Source organism: Mirounga angustirostris, unplaced genomic scaffold (genome assembly GCF_029215605.1).
Source record: "Mirounga angustirostris isolate CCGP_5_RB_7025 unplaced genomic scaffold, mMirAng1.0.hap1 SCAF_11, whole genome shotgun sequence".
In the NCBI taxonomy this organism is placed as follows: Eukaryota; Metazoa; Chordata; class Mammalia; order Carnivora; family Phocidae; genus Mirounga; species Mirounga angustirostris.
This window is the reverse complement of record NW_026991719.1, coordinates 110,414,860-110,432,477: the sequence shown is the minus strand read 5'-3', so window position 1 is coordinate 110,432,477 and position 17,618 is coordinate 110,414,860. Positions and strand designations below refer to the sequence as shown.

General features: G+C 46.8%; 2 protein-coding genes across 2 annotated transcripts in view; both read left to right on the top strand.

The window, feature by feature from the left end:
- Positions 1–14,958, top strand: part of PABIR2 (PABIR family member 2) — a 207,154-nt gene extending 192,196 nt beyond the window's left edge. Inside the window, exon 10 of the mRNA XM_064574592.1 lies at positions 14,936–14,958. Within this exon, the coding sequence (XP_064430662.1) occupies position 14,936 (1 nt within the window). The 3' untranslated portion in view covers positions 14,937–14,958. The remainder of the gene's footprint in view (positions 1–14,935) is intronic.
- A 35-nt stretch (positions 14,959–14,993) lies between these two features.
- On the top strand, positions 14,994–15,712 carry PLAC1 (placenta enriched 1). Its single transcript, XM_045868980.3, is given in 2 exon segments — positions 14,994–15,285; positions 15,288–15,712. Coding segments are annotated over 2 exon segments (531 nt in total). The 3' UTR covers positions 15,527–15,712.
- Positions 15,713–17,618: the final 1,906 nt, after the last annotated feature.

The following is a 17,618-nucleotide window of genomic DNA, read 5'->3' as shown; positions in this document are numbered from 1 at the left end:
GGCCCCAGTTTACCCCCACCTCGGGGTCCCCTGCACACACTCCCTGGGGCTCATCCACCGACCCAAGAGCTGGAACTGCCTGCATGGGAAGTCAGCTCTGGTTTTCTCCAGTATTTTCTATTTTCACAATAAAAGGGCAACTTATAGAGACCGCTCGCTCTCAGCACGTGGGGAATGAGATAAAAGCTTGCTGAGTCAGACCCCCCAGAACCAGATCGAGCCAGAGATGGTGAGTGTGGAACCAATCAGAAAGCTACATGTGTTCGGAAGGGCTGGCTTAAGGGGTCATTTTAAAATACTTCCTTTACTTTTAATCACATCGTGTAGGGTAGAATTCTCACACTCTTTTTCCAATTCCTTGTCTATTTTTTTATTTTTTATTTTTTTGGAGATGTTTTGCCTGCTTTTATGTGCCATTGGTAGAATTTGTGGGTAACTGGAGGTTGGGTGGGAAAACCAGGCTAGGGGCTCACAGAGAACAAGAGGTAAAGAAATTGAGGATTCAGGATCCAAATCGCTGCTGCTTCTGTATTGAGAGGTTGTGACACAGGCAATTAAGTGTATGTTAATTTCCCAGCAATGTGGTTGGAAAATCAGCACATCAAATAAGATATTTAACACCCAGGAAAAGCCAAATGCATATTCTGCGTGTGTGTCCTTAAGTGGTATTTTTATGGAAGGAAACCTTATTTGAAACAAATGTCAGAACAGAAATGGAGCTCATGAAAGGCGCTGAGAAATCACAGCACATAAGGTTTTAAACGTTGCCCATAGGAAGCATCATCCTCGGCCTCAGTCCCTTCCGCGGTCAGCACGCGGGTCCAATGCTTGTGTCAATCTACCTGTGCGTACAGTTGTCCTCACTCATTTGCACATGATTCACGGCCAGACCTGGGAGTCAGGCTGCTTCCACGTGTGAAGGAAGAACGGAAGTGGACCAGTGGGTCTGTCCCCTGGCACGTGGTCTCGGGACAAGGAAGGAACCTCCTTGTGGTGGAAGGGATGGTATCTGGAGATCCCTTGAGGAGCTCGCTGAGACCCGCCTTAGAATGAAGCTATTTTCTGCCCGAAGCAGAGAGCCTTGGGGGCTCTAGACCCAAAGTGGGGAGCCCTGGTCCACCCTCGAGCTTCTGTCTGGGGGATCTTGAAGGGATTGAAGGATATGGGGGTGGCCACGGCCCATGGCCAGGGGAGGCCCCCGAGAGAGAGATGTTGTGCTGGCCAAGTCGGGGAGAGTTTGCCATGACTCTCATTTCTTCCTGTCCGTTCCCGGATGCCTGCCTGCCACCTTGCTTTTTCATTCATTTGTACATACATTCCTCAAGTATTTACCGAACACCTATTTCAGGCAAACGCCTGGGCTCGCCAGGGCCGGAGTATACAGAAGACGTTTGTTTTCTTCTCTCGCTCTCAATGGTTCTTCTCTCCTTCTCTCTCCCCATAATTCAATGGTAACAGGGGTGGACGGAGGAATATCCAAAATTCGTCCCCGTAGGAGACATCTGCGCCAGGAATTTCCAGCAACCCCCAAGGAGAGGGGCAGATTGATGGCACTCTAGTTGGGACTAACGAGGGGGTGGTGGGGAGGAAACCTGCGGCCAGGCTGTCTGCCCAAGCCTATTCTACAGTTGCCATTTACTGGGCACTTGCTCTCTGCCAGGCCCTGTATGTGCAGCTCCTCATACCTCACTCAGTCCTCCCGTCCTGTGAGGTGGTTATTTCAACTGGCCCCGCTTTCGATGAGGAAATGGAGACCGGGAGGGGCAAGTGACTTGCCCAAGGTCACACAGCTAGGACGGGACAGAGCCTCAGTTCAAGCTCAGATCTGTATATCTCCAACTCCCAGGCCTTTGAAGAACTCAGTGTTTTTTAGACGTCAGCACAAAAAAATAGATCAGGAGCTGTGACAGTGTTTCAGGGCAGTTTACTTGAGTTTCTACATTCATCGATAATAATTTTAATAGTAGCTCCCATTTATCGAGGGCTCGGGTGTCAGGAACCCTACGAAATAGTTTTACCCTCACGGTCTTCTGTAATCATCACACAAAACTGTGAAGTATTAAGGCTGCTATTTTTACTCTCCTCATTTTACACATGAGGAAGACAACGCTCAGAAAGTAACATGCCCTTGGGGCGCCTGGGTGGCACAGTCAGTTAGGCATCCAATTCTTGATTTCAGCTCAGGCCGTGATGTCAGGGTCGTCAGATAGAGCCCCATGTGGGGCTCTGTGCTGGGCGTGGAGCCTTCTTGAGATTCTCTCTCTCTCCCTCTCCCTCTGCCCCTCCCCCCTCCACTCGTGTGCATGCTCTCTCTCTCTTAAAAAAAGAAAGAAAGAAAGTAACATGCCCAAGTTTTCACAGCTAGTAAAACCAGAGCACAGTTTCATTCGGGTCTCTGTGACACATCAAAGCCCCTTAGCTACTAGACTGCCCTGCCGTAAACGCTCCAGGACTTTATTACTTACCAATAATGACTTCTTACTCACCCCTTTTCTGTCCACATAACAGTCTCACCCCTTTGTGCCCTATAAAGTGAATTAAGTCATTGTCTCCTCCATAACCTCCTCACCGAGACCACTTATTAGCCCCAATATCCAATTAGCCAAACCTGGAAGTCCCAAGGATGTGTCCATACAGGGGCAATAAGAACCAGAACGTCCGAGTGTCAGATTTCCAGTCACCCTTACAGGTTCATGGAATCTTAAGACGAAGGCAAAATAAAGCCAGAAATTCTTATGTTTAGAAGTAATAAATGCTACCTAAAACCTGATTAAAAAAAAAATACCCCCCGGCCAGGTCTACAATCTCCAACAAGCAGAATCTCAAAAAGGGAGGCAAAAGAGAAGCCCTCCTCAATGAAAATCGGTTTATTTTACAAATAATGATAAGGTGGCCCTTTTGAAAGTATTGCTTATTTAGACGCTCAGAATCTACACGTACCTCACCTTACTGAATGGCCATACCCCCTGACAGAGAGAATCCTTCATACTTCTTTAATCCTTCATACTCTTTCACCCCTCATTCTGTGGCACAACAGAAGGGCCAAGGCAGCTGCCATTTTGTACCAAGAGTTTCTCTTTCCATTTTCCAAGGAAGCAAAGAACAAGGAGCGTCTCCCTTATCTCCCCGTTCCCTGTCTGGGGGTCATGCCCTCGAGGACTTATTCTATTTCAGCTTCCACCTCTAGGCAGCCAGAAAAATGACTCTGAAACACCCACAGAATGAGCACCTGCTTCGGTTATTGTCCCAATGTGAACATGCTAATCCCTGGGCTTAGGAGGGGTTCGCCTTCCACGCAAAATGGTCAGGCCCTTCTAATGGGTCAGCACTGCTGATCTTAATACCCCAGTCTTGATTTGGAACAGGTGGGTGCCACAGTTGTTCAACTCTTATTATGAGCCAGAGCATGGCTCAAACAATATAAGATTCTTCATACAGAGTCTGAGAGAACGCCAGATGGTCTTATTGGAGGGAAATAAATTCAATTCCTTTCTGTAACATCTCCAGCTAATGGCTTCGACCAGGAATAAAGAGCACCCAGCCCTACCGCTTTCTTTATGCTCACTAAGTAGGCTTTTTTTTTTTTAAGTGAACACCAAAATGTTTGCGAAAAGCCAACCCAGCCTTAGCTGCGTAGAACACGGTTCTGATGTAAAATGACCCGCTGAATCTACATTTGGCTGTCTGTTCCCCCGCCCCGCACTCTCATCCGAGCCCTGTCTGGAGCTTCCCAAACATCCAGGCTTAGTAAATAAAGCCCAGCCTTCTTTGTAAAGACATGATGAAATCAAAAAAGACACAATCTCTGTCCTTGGAGTGGAATTGGGAATATGTGATCCCCCGTGTCCGTAACAAATGTGAGAGTTGGGGAATGTGTGGTACCCTTTTTCCATTCAGAAAGATTTATTGGGTGAGCCTGCAGGCCATTCTTCATAGCTTGGGGTTGCCATATTTGGTCGCTTTGTACAGAAGCCATACACGTTTCCCTTGTCAAACTAGATCGGGAAGGCCTGAATATACAGTGTGTCCTAAGGTTCATTATGTTCTGGGTACGCGTACAGCTCCTGGAAGAAATGTGTTACATGGAAATCAGAAATGACTGCTTGTTCTCAAGGAGTCTAAAATATAAGGAGTGATAAAATATAAACAGTGATCTAGACTGATCTTCTCCCAGGGCCTTGGAATTTCTGTCTCTCATTTATGGCCTTTCTTCCCCACTCCGTTTCCTCTCCTTGAAAAGCTATTAATTTCCCCCACCTCCCCATCACCCTAGACTCTGATCCCCATAAACAATCTATGCTTTTGTGTGCCCTCTTTTTTAAATACTTTCCCAGTGTTTACTGTCTCAGTGGTGGAATATACTAGAAAGAAAACTATGGAGGCTCCGTGAGCATGGCAGATGCTTCCAGTCCTGTCTTTGCCATTTACAAGCTCTGTGACTTTAGTGAGTTTCCTAACTTCAATCAGCGTTCATTTCCTTCCTTCCTTCTTCAAAGGAATTTTAGTCTCTATGGTCAGGCAGCTGCCTCTGATGAATGGCCCCGGCTAATGGGTGGCCTCGGGCTCTGTCTTTGTTCCATAACTCAGGAATGAAAAGAAAACTTGACCAAGCACAAACTCCCTGCTCAGCTGGGGTCTCACGGGGTCTGCCCTCTCCCGTCTGTGAATACTCCGTCCTTCCTCTTGTCTTTTGCATATCTTGGCCGGTTCTAGAAAGCTTGGTGCTTGCCCCTCACTGCCATTTGCCATCTTAGAGCTTCACTCACCTTTTCCCCAGCTGTGGGAAGTTGCTCCCAGAGGCCCCCTGTGCTTTGGTTTGCTTAGCGACCTCAGCTGAGTGGGAGTTGGTTGTGGCTCCGTGTCCTGAATCACTGGGCCACCATCAGACGCTGGAGCAGAACTCTGCCAGGGATCTTGGCACAGGAGTCCCCCGCTCAGACCACTGCAGGACTTTCCCTTTCTTTCCACATTGATTAACTCAGAACAACTCACAACATTCTATACGGTATAAAAGGAGGGAAGAGAAGCCAGGCAGGCAGGTGGGAGGGCCCGAGGCCCAGAGGCATATCTCCAATCGTGATGTTGGCCAAGGCTCTCTGCCCTTCTGGGTTCCCATTTCCACAGTTTTAACATGCAATGCCTGTCTTTGGGGAGCCTTACGGGAGAGCTGTAAGGATCTAGGGAGATAACAGGAGAGAGCACACTCTATTGTGGGGGGGGGTCTCTGCAAAGAGAAGACACCCAAATAAAAGGAAATGTTTGAGACCTGTTGCCATAGGTGACCCATCTATGTTCAAACAAACTTAAAAATCTTTGGGTTCTGCCATTGCTTAAAACGTCGCGAAGAAGCATAAGCATAGAAAAGAAGTCACGACGACTCCTCCTTTCTGGGTTAAACAGAAACTATTTATACTTTGGAGCGCTCATCCTACAGCTGTGCTAGGGCCTCCATAGATGTAGTTCCAAGGAGCAGAGCCCCAGCCTTTTCAATCCAGTGCCAGAAGTTTGGAAAGAGCACCCCTGGTGAGGGGCCTTCAGAGATCGCGGACAACTTTTAGAATAGGAAAGTCTTCCTGACATTATGCTAACCTCACCACCATCCCCATTCTGCTTCCCCTGTAGACGAGGAGCACCAGCACGAGCGTCCCTTGGGGTGGCTCCTCTCATCCTCGCTTCCTGTCTCCGTTCCCTGTAGTCTCACCAGCTTTGTGATTCTGAATGGAATTTAAGGTTGTAGCAAGACATGGAGTCAGAACATTCATAGTTAGTTGCAAGCCCTTATCTCAGGAAGGACGCGTGTGTGTGTCTGTTCAGATGGTTGGTAAAATATATTTATTGGTTTGTAAGGGATGCTGTACAAAATACCACAAACTAGGTGGCTTAAAACAACAGAAATCTTGGGGCACCAGGGTGGTGCAGTCGGTTAAACATCTGCCTTCAGCTCAGGTCATGCTCTCTGGGTCCTGGGGTCGAGCCCCACATCGGGCTCCCTGCTCAGCGGGGAGTCTGCTTGTCCCTCTCCCTCTGCCCCTTCCCCCTTGTACTCTCTCTCTCTAAAATAAATAAATAAAATATTTAAAAATAAATAAATAAAATGACAGAAATCTACACTCTCATAGTCCTGGAAGCTGGAAGTCCAAAATCAGAAGGGCCGTGTTCTCTCTGACAGCTCTAGGAGAGGATCCTTCTTTGCCTCTTCTAGTTTCTGGTGTTTGCTGACAGTTCTGGGCATACTTGAGCTTGCGAATGCTTCATTCACGCCTGTCCCGTGGCTGTCGTCCCCCATGTGTCTTCACATTATCTTCCCTCTGTGTAGCTCTCTGTGTCCAAACGTCCCCTTCTTATAAGAACATCAGTCATAATGGATTAGGGACCACCCCAATGACCTCATTTTAACTTGATTCTTTCTGTAAAGACCCTATTTCCAAATAAGATCACATTCTGAGGTACTGGGAGTTAGGACTTCAAATATGAATTTGGGGAGACACAATTCAATCCATAAATATATATGTAATATATATTATAATTTATATTAAATAGACAGATATAGAAGGAAGGAAGACAGTGACCAGGAGTGTTATATATTATATAACAAATATATTTGCATGTATAATATCCATATGCACATATATTTGCATATATTATATACATATATTTCAAGTCCTGGCCCTTGAGAAAAATTTCATAAGAGTTCTTTATTCTCTGTTAAGGGAATGATGGCTTGTCAGGGCAAAGGAGACCTCTTTTTGTTGTTAAAATATATTTTAATAGTATTATATATCACATATGTATATATTATCAGAGATAATAATATAATAGATCAGCATTTTATATTTTAACATTATCTATATTTACATATTTATTTTTACTTATTTATATGTTATCATATACAGATGATGAACACAAGTTCAACCCATTAGGTATATATATTTTTTGCAACGTGTTTGCAACTCGAACTCGTGACCCTGAGATCAAGACCTGAGCTGAGATCCAGAGTCGGACGCTTAACCGACTGAGCCCCCAGGCGCCCCTGCAATGTGTTGTTTTAACTGAAGTGTAGCTGACTCACAATGTCACATAGTATGTATATATTTGAACCAAATGCTAATTGCGCGAAGAAGGTACTAAGCCAACTCTCTGCCCTAAGTCTTTTGGTATTGCAAGGATAAGGAGCTTTCACACCCAGGATCAAACCTTTGTCATATAAAAGGTACAGGGTAAGAGGAAGGGAGAGTGATCCCGGTGAGATATGATAGCCTATGTGAAGATGGGGTCAACTTCAAAGCATTTTGGGGAGCCCTCCAGCTGGGGGACGTTGAAACAAAACCTGGCGTTGGCCCAGATCTCTCTCTTGCCCTGGATCGGCAGAGCCGAGAGGCCAGCCCAGAGGGAGCCCAGGGGCAGCTTGCGGTCGGGGAGCCTTCACCCCTTCTGCGTCCGATTCCCCGGGAGCCGCCGTGCGGTCTCCGCGGCCGTGCTGGGGGCGGGCAGTGGGCGCGCAGAGGTGCTCCCAGCGGGCACCCGATATGCGGCCCGGGGCTTGAGCTTGCTCCTCCTGGCCAAGGCAGTCCATCCGCGGGCCCCCGTCGGCCCAGGGACCCCGGCAAGCCCCTGCCGGGCACCCCCTTGCTCGGCAGAGCCCGTGGGCCCGAGGCTTCCGGCTCTGACCACACCGTGGCTCTCGGTTGCCCGGACTTGGTCTGGCTGGGGCTTGAGAATTTCTTCTTTCCTCCCAGGGAAAGCCAGATCAGAGGACAGTTGCACCTTGTCTTCTCTAGAGGTGGACCGAGTTTACTTGGCCGAGACCAGCGGATTGGGGATAGCCTGTGAATCTGTGGCTGACCCCAGGCGGGCTGACACTGGTTTGGGTGCTCAACCGCAAGAAGGAGGACAGCGACCTGGGCGGGGGGGGGGGGGGGGGGGGGGGGGGGGGGGGCAGAGAAGAAGTCCTGGCTCTAGCTGGTACGGCTGGTCAAGAGCTCATTGAGGGCAGGGCGTACTGTTGTGCTGAGCAGATGTAAAGCCCTTGGCATCAGTGAGTGGGGACCTTGACCCTTGACCCTTGACAGGGGCCCTGCCCTCTCTACCAAGAAATACTCTGTTGCTCCTCCGGCCCTTCAGCCGAGAGTTTGGGGGAAGCAGGGTGTAGGGGGTTAGCCAGTAACCAGATTCAGGCTCTCAGGGACCGGACGAGGAAGCGCAGGGGCAGGTGGCTGGTGGTCATTCACTGATTCCTTCTTTCTTTCATGCAATAAATATTTGCTGAGCACCAAGTAGCCACGTTCTGGGTGGAACATCCACCAGGAGGCTCTGGATTTGGGAAAGGAGCATATTGGTCAGGTCAGTTAAAAATCAGCCAAACAGCCTATAAAGTCAACCGTGCTTTGATTTGGACTTAAGCTACCTTTCCACTAGGGCCGTACATGTGCACCTCGCTTTAAGAAAACCTGTACCCAAACATCCCAGCTTTGAAAGGGAGAGAGGAATGCGCCTGGCCATTTCTGGAAGCCATCTAGAGCCCTCATTTATTGACACAGGTGTATCCAAGAGGGCGGTGAAGCCCTTGAAGGAGCATCTGATTCGATCCCTGCCTTCAGTCGGGAACATCGGGAAATCATCTCAGGCAAACAGGCCTTTATCTGGTCCGGGCAGACGACCCAGAGACGGCTAGGGGGTTAAAAATGCAGCCGCGTTGCCATGGGGCTGGGCGTTCTGTGCAGACACAAACTCACCTTGTCTTTTAAAACGAGAGGGGACTCTGGGGCTTGGTGGCAAAGGGTTTAGTTTTCTGAAAAAAAATCAAACTCAAATAAATGATTACATTAAAACATACACTGAATTAGGAGCATGCCTTGGGGATTTTCCTTACATTTTAGGGAGATTATGAAATCCATCCCTCTGTTCAGCTTTAAAAATCACACTAACTCAGCTTCTCTGCACGACAGGGAAGGAGTTCCCATGACCTGATACTTGCGACTTCCACTAAAATATGGCTTTCTGTATTTATTTGGAAATACTTATGTTCCGTCAGGGTATGGTTTACCCTTGTTGCGTAGCCTCGAGATGGTTTCACTTCACATCGGACCACGCACCTTTTAGTAACGAAAGTTGTGACCCAACGAAAACTTCTCTTACAAGGAGCTTGGGCTCTTACTTATTTCGCAACCTTTATTTGTGCATGAGATGAACCATGACATTTAAACTATGCTTGATAGCTTAACAGATTATAAGAACAAAACCAGATGGCCCAAGCAAAAATAATGCTTTGATTGCTTTCAAATTCAATGTCAAAAATTAAAAACAGCTTTCAAAAAGCCTTGGCTTTTTTTTTCCAGAAGTGACTTTGGATTTTATATATATACATATATAATGTTATAGATAATATATATAAAATATATTTGTTATGTATAAAAATATATATTATATATTTATATATGTATATATTCATATATGTATAAATATATATTTTATATATTTTACTTATATAAATATTTTACATATATACATATTTTATACATACATATATATATGTATCCCCCGAAAATCCAGAAATATATAAACCAAAAATTTAACAGTGGTTACTTTAAAGATTAAGAAGTGTTTTCTTCTGTTTCCTTTTCTGCATCCGTCCACTTTTCTGCAGGTACTCTTAGAATCAGAAAACCTTTTTTTAATGATTACCTTTTCATTTAATTTTAATGATGACTTTTCTAGGGTTGAGGCAAGGTGTTTTCCTCTGTTGAGAAAGTGGACATTGTTAAGCATTAGCAGTTCATAATTCTTCTGTGCACGATGATGAATAACGTGTGGTTACTTTAACACTGTGCTTTGCGAGGCTGGCAAACTGAACCGGACCCAGATTCTCTCGAATTCACGTAAATTCCACCAAAAGCAGGTATTTAATTTTCGAACTCGCTTTAATGTGCCTTTGACATCATTAATATAATCACAATCCTCACTTTCTTTGAGAGCAGTGAACCAACGAATTCTTTAAAACTGGGCTTTATCAAAAGAACTTCCACTTGAAAAGCCTCCAGAACCTGGAGGAGGCTGGCAGGACACAGTCAGAAGGTGACGATTTGAATTTCTGAACTACAGAGTTCACAGAGTGTTAGGAGCCTTTTTTCTGTTTCTTGTTTTGTGAAAGAATCTTTGCTCCAGCTCAGATTCATTTTTCTTCGCATCAGCTGCAAGAGAGCGAACCAACTTTGCTGCAAATCAAAACCCTGACAGTTCTATTTCCCCGAGATAATTGCATACTGCTTTGGAGTTTCCTTTTCCCCTCTGTTTCCTTTTGTTTTGACAACAAGATACTGGGAAAACAATATACAATTGATAACTATGCTGTCATGAGTATACTGAATTTTAAAAATAAGTAACTGTCGACCCCAAAAGCTTCCAGGAGCCTATGGAGTGAGTTCTTTTTCCAAACCGTTCCAAAACCAGATGTGGAAATGTTTAGCTAATTCCCCTCCCCAATCCCCATGCAAAGGGTTCATATGTGTCTCTAATGACATCAGAGGAGATGGGAAGGCAAAACAAAAACAAAAACAAAAACAAAAACCCCGTCTGCTCTCACCAAGCACAAACAGCACAAAACTAATTTGGTCTGCAGCTTTTGTCTCTTTCAAAAAGGGTCTTTTCTTCCCGAGATTAGAAATGCTCTGTGTTTATGCCAATATCCAATCTCTTTCTTGTAAGACATGAAGAAATAGAGTTCATGTTCCCAAAGTGAAACATTTCATGATTTTTTTGAAATGTAGAAGATGAATGAATGAATGAATGAGTGAATGAAAAAGATTTATTAAGAATTGGGCTTATTAGGGAGTTCTTGAAAAAAAAGAAAGGCAAGGAGGAAAACTCTGTCAAAAGAACTAATGGAAAATATATACGCATGGACCACATGGAGAGAAACAGAAAGCCACTGTGCTCAGTTGCTGCCGGGAAAGCAAACATTTTGCATCCAGGGGCCATTAGCAGCTTTGGGTCTGTGGGCCTCTATAGCTCAGCTCAGAAAGGCTTGGACCGACAGCAGAGCCCTGCTCGCTGCACGAATGCACCGAAACTCATTGCTTCTGGAATGTCGGGGGCTAATTTGCAATCAAGTCAAAATGGGGCTATGGTAATGCAAACCCTGAGCCTTGCTTTCTAAATGCCCAACCTCCTCCTCTTCCTCCTTTTCCCCTTCCTCCTCCTCCTCCTCAAGAAGCTGGACAGTGGTCCCAAGGTGAGCACTCCCTTCTCTGCATTTATTTCTTCCTTGTCCTCAGCTCCCCTTAGCGCTGAAGATTTCTGGAGACTTTAAATAGGATTCTGTCCACAGCTCCAGGGATGCTACGAATACCTTCCATTTGGCAGCCCCCCCCCCCCACAAAATCTGCTCTTCTGGCGCCCCTTCCCATCGGTAGCCCCTCGGCCTTCTTCTTCCTCTTCTGCCACTGAGCAGAGCCTACCCTGTCCCTCGCCTGTCTGGTCCCATTCTGCCAGCACGCGTCAGCTAGAAGTTAGAAAAGCCAGCTGATGTGATGATTTCGCACTGTGTTGGGAATGGCTTGTCACCATCCACCCCCCACACACACACACCCCCTCTACCCTGGCCTGGGAATGTTGGGCAGGAGGAAAGGGGGGGGCTGCCCAGCGCCGATGACCTGTCCTCAGCAAAACAGAACGACTCCCGAAGTGCGGCACGAAGCTGGGGTTAGCGAGCTCATTAGCAAGTGCATTCTGCTCTCCTCCTGGTCCCCCCACTCCTCCGTCTTGTACGTGGCTCCCCCTGACTTCATTTTTAAGTTTTCTCTGAGCTCGAAGGTGTGCTTCCCCTTGTGTGGCCATCTGCTCCTGCCTGGGAAAAACCGGACAACAGAGAGACGGTCCTGAGTTTGGAGATTTGTGCTAAATGCACCCCCAAACTCAGTGGCGTTACTAAACCCCTTTCTTCGAGACTGATTCAGTGCAGAGGGTGAGGTGGTCTCAAATTATGGCTTGCGGGATGGCTGTCTTATTTCTCAGAGACTCCGGGCTTTTTATAACCCTGTTTGGATTATTCATGAGCGGGGGGAGGGGGAGAGGGAAGATGCTGGAGAAACGGAAGGCTGAACTCCCCCCCAACCCCACCCCGGCACCGGAACCCAGCCGTAAACTTGGGGTCTCAGTTTAGGGTTGGGACAACCAAAATGGAAGAGAAGGATTGTTTCTTTGGCCTAGTCCGGGGACTCCTTCAAGGGGGAGGTTTTTGTTCAGGGCAAATAGGTCCTGGTTATGAGATGACGGTAAGGGCAGGGAGAAGGCGAGAGAGGGAGAGAAAGCCACTCCGAGAACCCGCTCGGGCAGGGTGGGCTCCGTGAGACCCGGACAGAGTGGATGGCGCGCTGGCGATGGAGCGATGACCTCAGCAAGCATCGGGCGTCATTCCAGAGCCAGCGGTTTGTTTACGTAACTGTTGAGTCATCCTCTAAGACCAACCGGCATCAGGGTGGACTTGCGGTTTGTTGTGGTTGTTGCTCTTTTATTTTGTGTGTTTTGTTTTTTTGGAGGGGCAAGGGGGTCCGTTTCTCTGTTTTGTTGCTGCTACTTCTGTTTCTGCTTGTGCAAGACAAAAAGGCAGTCCCAGGAGACACCAGAACGAACCAAGAGGGAAGGAAGGAGCCCGGCAGACCCCTTAGACTTCTCTCTACAGCCAGCGCCCCCGAGAGAGAATGAGGAGTCATTCAGGAGAGAGATACGGAGGCGCGGTCCGCACCCATCGCAGCAAGGGCCTGACTTAGAAACAAAGCCTTTCATGCAGGCCTTTGCGCTCTTCTAGGGGGCCCCTTATACCAGGGGGCCCCTTATACCAGGGTTTCCATCAAAGAATGCAGCAAGTTCATCAGTATCAAAGGAAGGGGAAGAGCCCCGTTTTTGCGACTGGGGAAGGGGGAAGATAGAAATGTCTGGGATGCCGTGCACATAGTAGGCGCTCAATAATAAGAGTCAAAGAATGGATTCGTATAGGCACGGGTGACTTAACTCATCAGGGAACAAAAGTAAAACCCCACACTTACGCATATCCATTTCCTTTGAAAGTTTGGGCGCGTTTCTATTTGGTTTATGTCATTTTCACTTTTTAAAAATGAAAGTGGGGGCGCCTGGGTGGCTCAGTCGGATAAGCGACTGCCTTCGGCTCAGGTCATGATCCTGGAGTCCCGGGATCGAGTCCCGCGTCAGGCTCCCTGCTCAGCAGGGTGTCTGCTTCTCCCTCTGACCCTCCCCCCTCTCATGTGCTCTCTCTCTCTCTCTCTCATTCTCGCTCTCTCAAATAAATAAATAAATAAATCTTTAAAAAAAATAAAATAAAAATGTAAGTGGACTCGGACAATATTTGATGATACTCCTCTTCCCTCCTTGTGCCGTTTGTCACCTCCTTCTGATACTGGGTTTTAGATGCATGTCCTTGCTTAGCCTGGCTCGTTTTTCTCCCCATTTTGCTCTCCCCGCCACTCTTTAGGAGGTGAAAGGCAGTAGGACTAGGAAGTGGCTGCAGAGCTTCTCATTGAAAAAGAAGAGACATTAAAAAAAAAAAAAACTAGTGAAAACAAAAGAAAACTATAAAGCAAAGCATTAGGACTCAGTGAGGTGCAAACCGTGGCCACAAAGAAGATGAGCTACCTCGCCAACCAGTGTGTGAGGTGCAACCCCACGACTCGCTTTCTTCCATCTGGTGCTCTTGAATTGTTTTCATGCATAATATGAATGGGAAAATGTAAAATTAAAAAGCGGTATTTTTTGTTTCTGCAGTTTCACCATTTTACAAGGTGCCCTGATTGACGTATCGGGGAATCTCTGGGTCTCTTACGATGTTACTATGACAGTTTATGGAGTATCCATTTGCTTGGGGAGATTTCTTGGTCTCTTGGGGAGATTTCAATATGTGGTTGTCAGGAATAAACCGCATTTTCTTCTCCGGCTTTTACTTAATTATGTTTGTCGCTCACCAACACGAGGCAATAGGGAGGGGTGCCACCAGCTTGAATTAAACTGGATCTCCTGTCACCTTAGTTAATGTTTGGCATGAAAACAGTTTCATTTTTTTGGTTGGGGTTGCACACAAAGGGATGCCTTTGCTGACCAGGGTCGACTCTCATTTGGTATATGAAGGATATGCGTTTCATACGGAAATAGCACAGTAAAGCCACTTAGAGAAGACGCTGTGGTCATCTATCGCCACGCGAGTTCCAACAGAATTGAAATTCTGTTCTCTCTCACAAGAATGTTTTCCTTTCCTCTGTTTTCTTTGCTTTCAGTTTTATCGAGGTATAATTGACAAATACAACTATAGGATATTGAGGGATGCCTGGGTGGCTCAGTGGGTTAAGCGTCTGCCTTCGGCTCAGGTCATGATCTCAAGGTCCCGGGATCGAGTCCCGCATCGGGCTCCCTGCTCAGCGGGGAGCCTGCATCTCCCTCTCCCTCTGCCCCTCCCCACTGCTTGTGCCCTCTCTCTGACAAATAAATAAATAAAATCTTTTTAAAAAAATTATAGGATATTGAAAGTGTACAACGTGATGGTTTGACATATGAATAGATCGTGAAAGAATTCGCCCAATCGAGTTAACACATCCATTGCCTCACCTTTGTTCAGAGGACATTTTAAGTCCTACTCTCTTAACCTTTTGGAAATACTTCATTTTGGGGCGCCTGGGTGGCTCAGATGGTTAAGCGTCTGCCTTCGGCTCAGGTCATGATCTCAGGGTCCTGGGATCGAGTCCCGCATCGGGCTCCCTGCTCCTCGGGAGCCTGCTTCTCCCTCTGCCTCTCTCTCTCTCTCTGTCATGAATAAATAAATAAATAAAAATCTTAAAAAAAAAAGGAAATACTTCATTTTTTTTTTTTAATGATTGTGTTTGAACTTAAAATAGGAAATAAGATGATGTGCCTTTTGTGTCTCTGTGTGTTCTAGAAATCCTCACCAGCCAGCTTCCTGTTTCCTGAGCGTCGTTGCCTGATCGGCCACAGGGATGAAAGTGTTCGAGTTGATAGGAGGGATGGTCATCCTCACCTCTGTGTTTTCGGCCTGTGCCGCACAAAGTCCAATGACTGTGCTGTGCTCCCTAGACTGGTTCATGGTCACCGTGCACCCCTTCATGTTGAATAACGATGTATATGTGCACTTCCATGAGTTACACTTGGGCCTGGGCTGCCCTGCCAACCACGTTCAGCCACACGCCTACCAGTTCACCTACCGCGTTACGGACTGTGGCATCCGGGCCAAGGCTGTCTCTCTGGACATGGGGACTGTTGGGGAGCAGTGCAGGACATGGGAGTAGCTGGTGGGACAGGCACCACCACCCAGCACGGCGGGGCAAGCTACGACGTGTTCACCTTGTCGCAGTCCAGCCAAAGGCCTTGTGTCTTCGGCGAAGAGGAGCGTATCCAGGCCCCCCGGCACCAAGGGGAGGCTCAGGAGGGCCTGCTGGTGCAGCCGTCTGCCTTTGTGGATATTTCTGAAGACTGGTCTCTTCGCTCGGATGATCTTATTGAGTCCATGTGATCCCCGGCTTTGGGGTCTCCTGTAGATGCTTTTTCTAACATAAGTATGTAATATTTTCTAATCTCAGACACGTAAGTGTTTTTGGTAGCCCCTTTATGAGTGCCTTTGAGAGAGGGCAGCTCGTGGTATTTTCATGAATAAAGCTTTTCTATATTTTTATATCTTTTTTTAAAAATAAAATTTTGATGGCATAAAACTATCAGTTCAGCATTTTTATTTAATAAACACACACACATATATATATATAACTTTTGCTGGGGGCCAAACACTGTTCTAAGGGCTTTATAAACATTAGTGCCTGGTCTCTTCTGTCTAGGATGATTGAGCTCCCCTTGAAGCGAAGGCCCCCAACTGAATCCCTCCCTCCATGTCCCCATTTCACTTACACTCTGTACCTCCCACCCTAGCACTGAGCCTCACGCCGCCTTCTTAGTCTGATCGACGGCTGTACTACTTTTCATTTGTGGGACGTATAGATTCCACTAGTGATTCCGAAACCACCAATGGTTCTAAGAATTACTCAGGTCACATCCCACCAACTAGATGGTAAGCTCCTGAGGCCAAGGGCTGGATCTTCTATTTAGTCCTAGACCGATAGGATTTTGGAAGGAGTTTTGGTCCCTGACTGTTGTGATCAGAAATTTTTCACCCAGGGTTGGCTAACCACTAGCTTTCTCAAACCTTGGAAGGGTAAAAGTGGGCAAATATATTCAACAAATATTCACTGAGTGCTACTACATTTCAGGTACCATTCTAGGTGCTGAGATAGGACAGTGAATAGAAACTGAGCCTCAGGGGCGCCTGGGTGGCTCAGTCGGTTAAGCATCTGCCTTCGGCTCAGGTCATGATCCCAGGGTCCTGGGATCGAGTCCCACATCGGGCTCCCTGCTCGGCAGAGAGTCTGCTTCTCCCTCTCCCACTTCCCCTGCTTCTGTTCCCTCTCTCGCTGTCTCTCTCTCTGTCAAATAAAATCTTAAAAAAAGAAAAAGAAACTGAGCCTCAGAGAAATTGAGGTCACACAGCTAATAAACAAATAAGTAAACAACAATATGTTCAGGTAACAATGAATGCCATGCGAAAACCTGAAACCAGGTAATACGAGAGAAACTGGAGAAGGGGTCAGAGCGGTCAGGGACTCTGACGACTTGTCATTTGAACTGAGACTTGATGTGAAGAAGGAGCCAGTCCTGGGATGATCTGCGAGAACATTCCAAATAGTAAAAGCATCTCATGTAATCTTCACTACAACCTTGATCCATTGTACAAATAAGCACAATGTACATGATACTATTGTACACAATGTGCATATGATACTCATTCAGTAGATGAGTAGAAATTCAGTCGCTGCCTTAGTCTGTTCAGGCCGCTCTAACAAAGTACCATAGACTAGGGGGCTTATAAACAACAAGCATTTATTTCTCATGGTTCTGGAGGCTAGAAATTCGAGATCAGGGTGCCGGTATGGTCAAATTCTGGTGACACACTCTTCCGGGTTGCAAGCTGCTGTCTTCTGGTTGTGTCCTCACATGGCGGAAAGACAGCAAGACAGTTCTCTGGGGTCCTTTTTATAAAGCACTAAGCCCATGCACAAGGGCCCCACTCTCACGACCTGATCCCCTCCCAAGGGCCCCACCTCTTAATGCCAGGACATTGTTAGGATTTCAACATATGAATTTGGGGGACACCCAAACATTCAGTCCATTGCATTCATGGTAGTTGAAGAAACAGCTCATTTAAAAATCTCCTGCCCCCTTGGGGCGCCTGGGTGGCTCAGTCAGTTAAGTGTCCGACTCTTGATTTAGGCTCAGGTCATGACCTCAGGGTGGTGGGATCCAGCCCCAGGTCAGGCTCCGTGCTCAGCACAGAGTCTGCTTGTCCCTCTCCCTCTGCTCCTCTCTCTCTCTCTCACTTTCTCAAATAAATAAATAATCTTAAAAAAAAAAAAAAGCTCCTGCCCCTCCCTGAGGAAAACCCAGAACGGAGACGCCCGAAAATAGTCTATTCATTCAACAAACATTTCTTGAGCTTGCCCTATGTCCCAGGCATTATCTTAGATGCCGAGCATGCACTGGTGAACAAAACCAACAGTCTA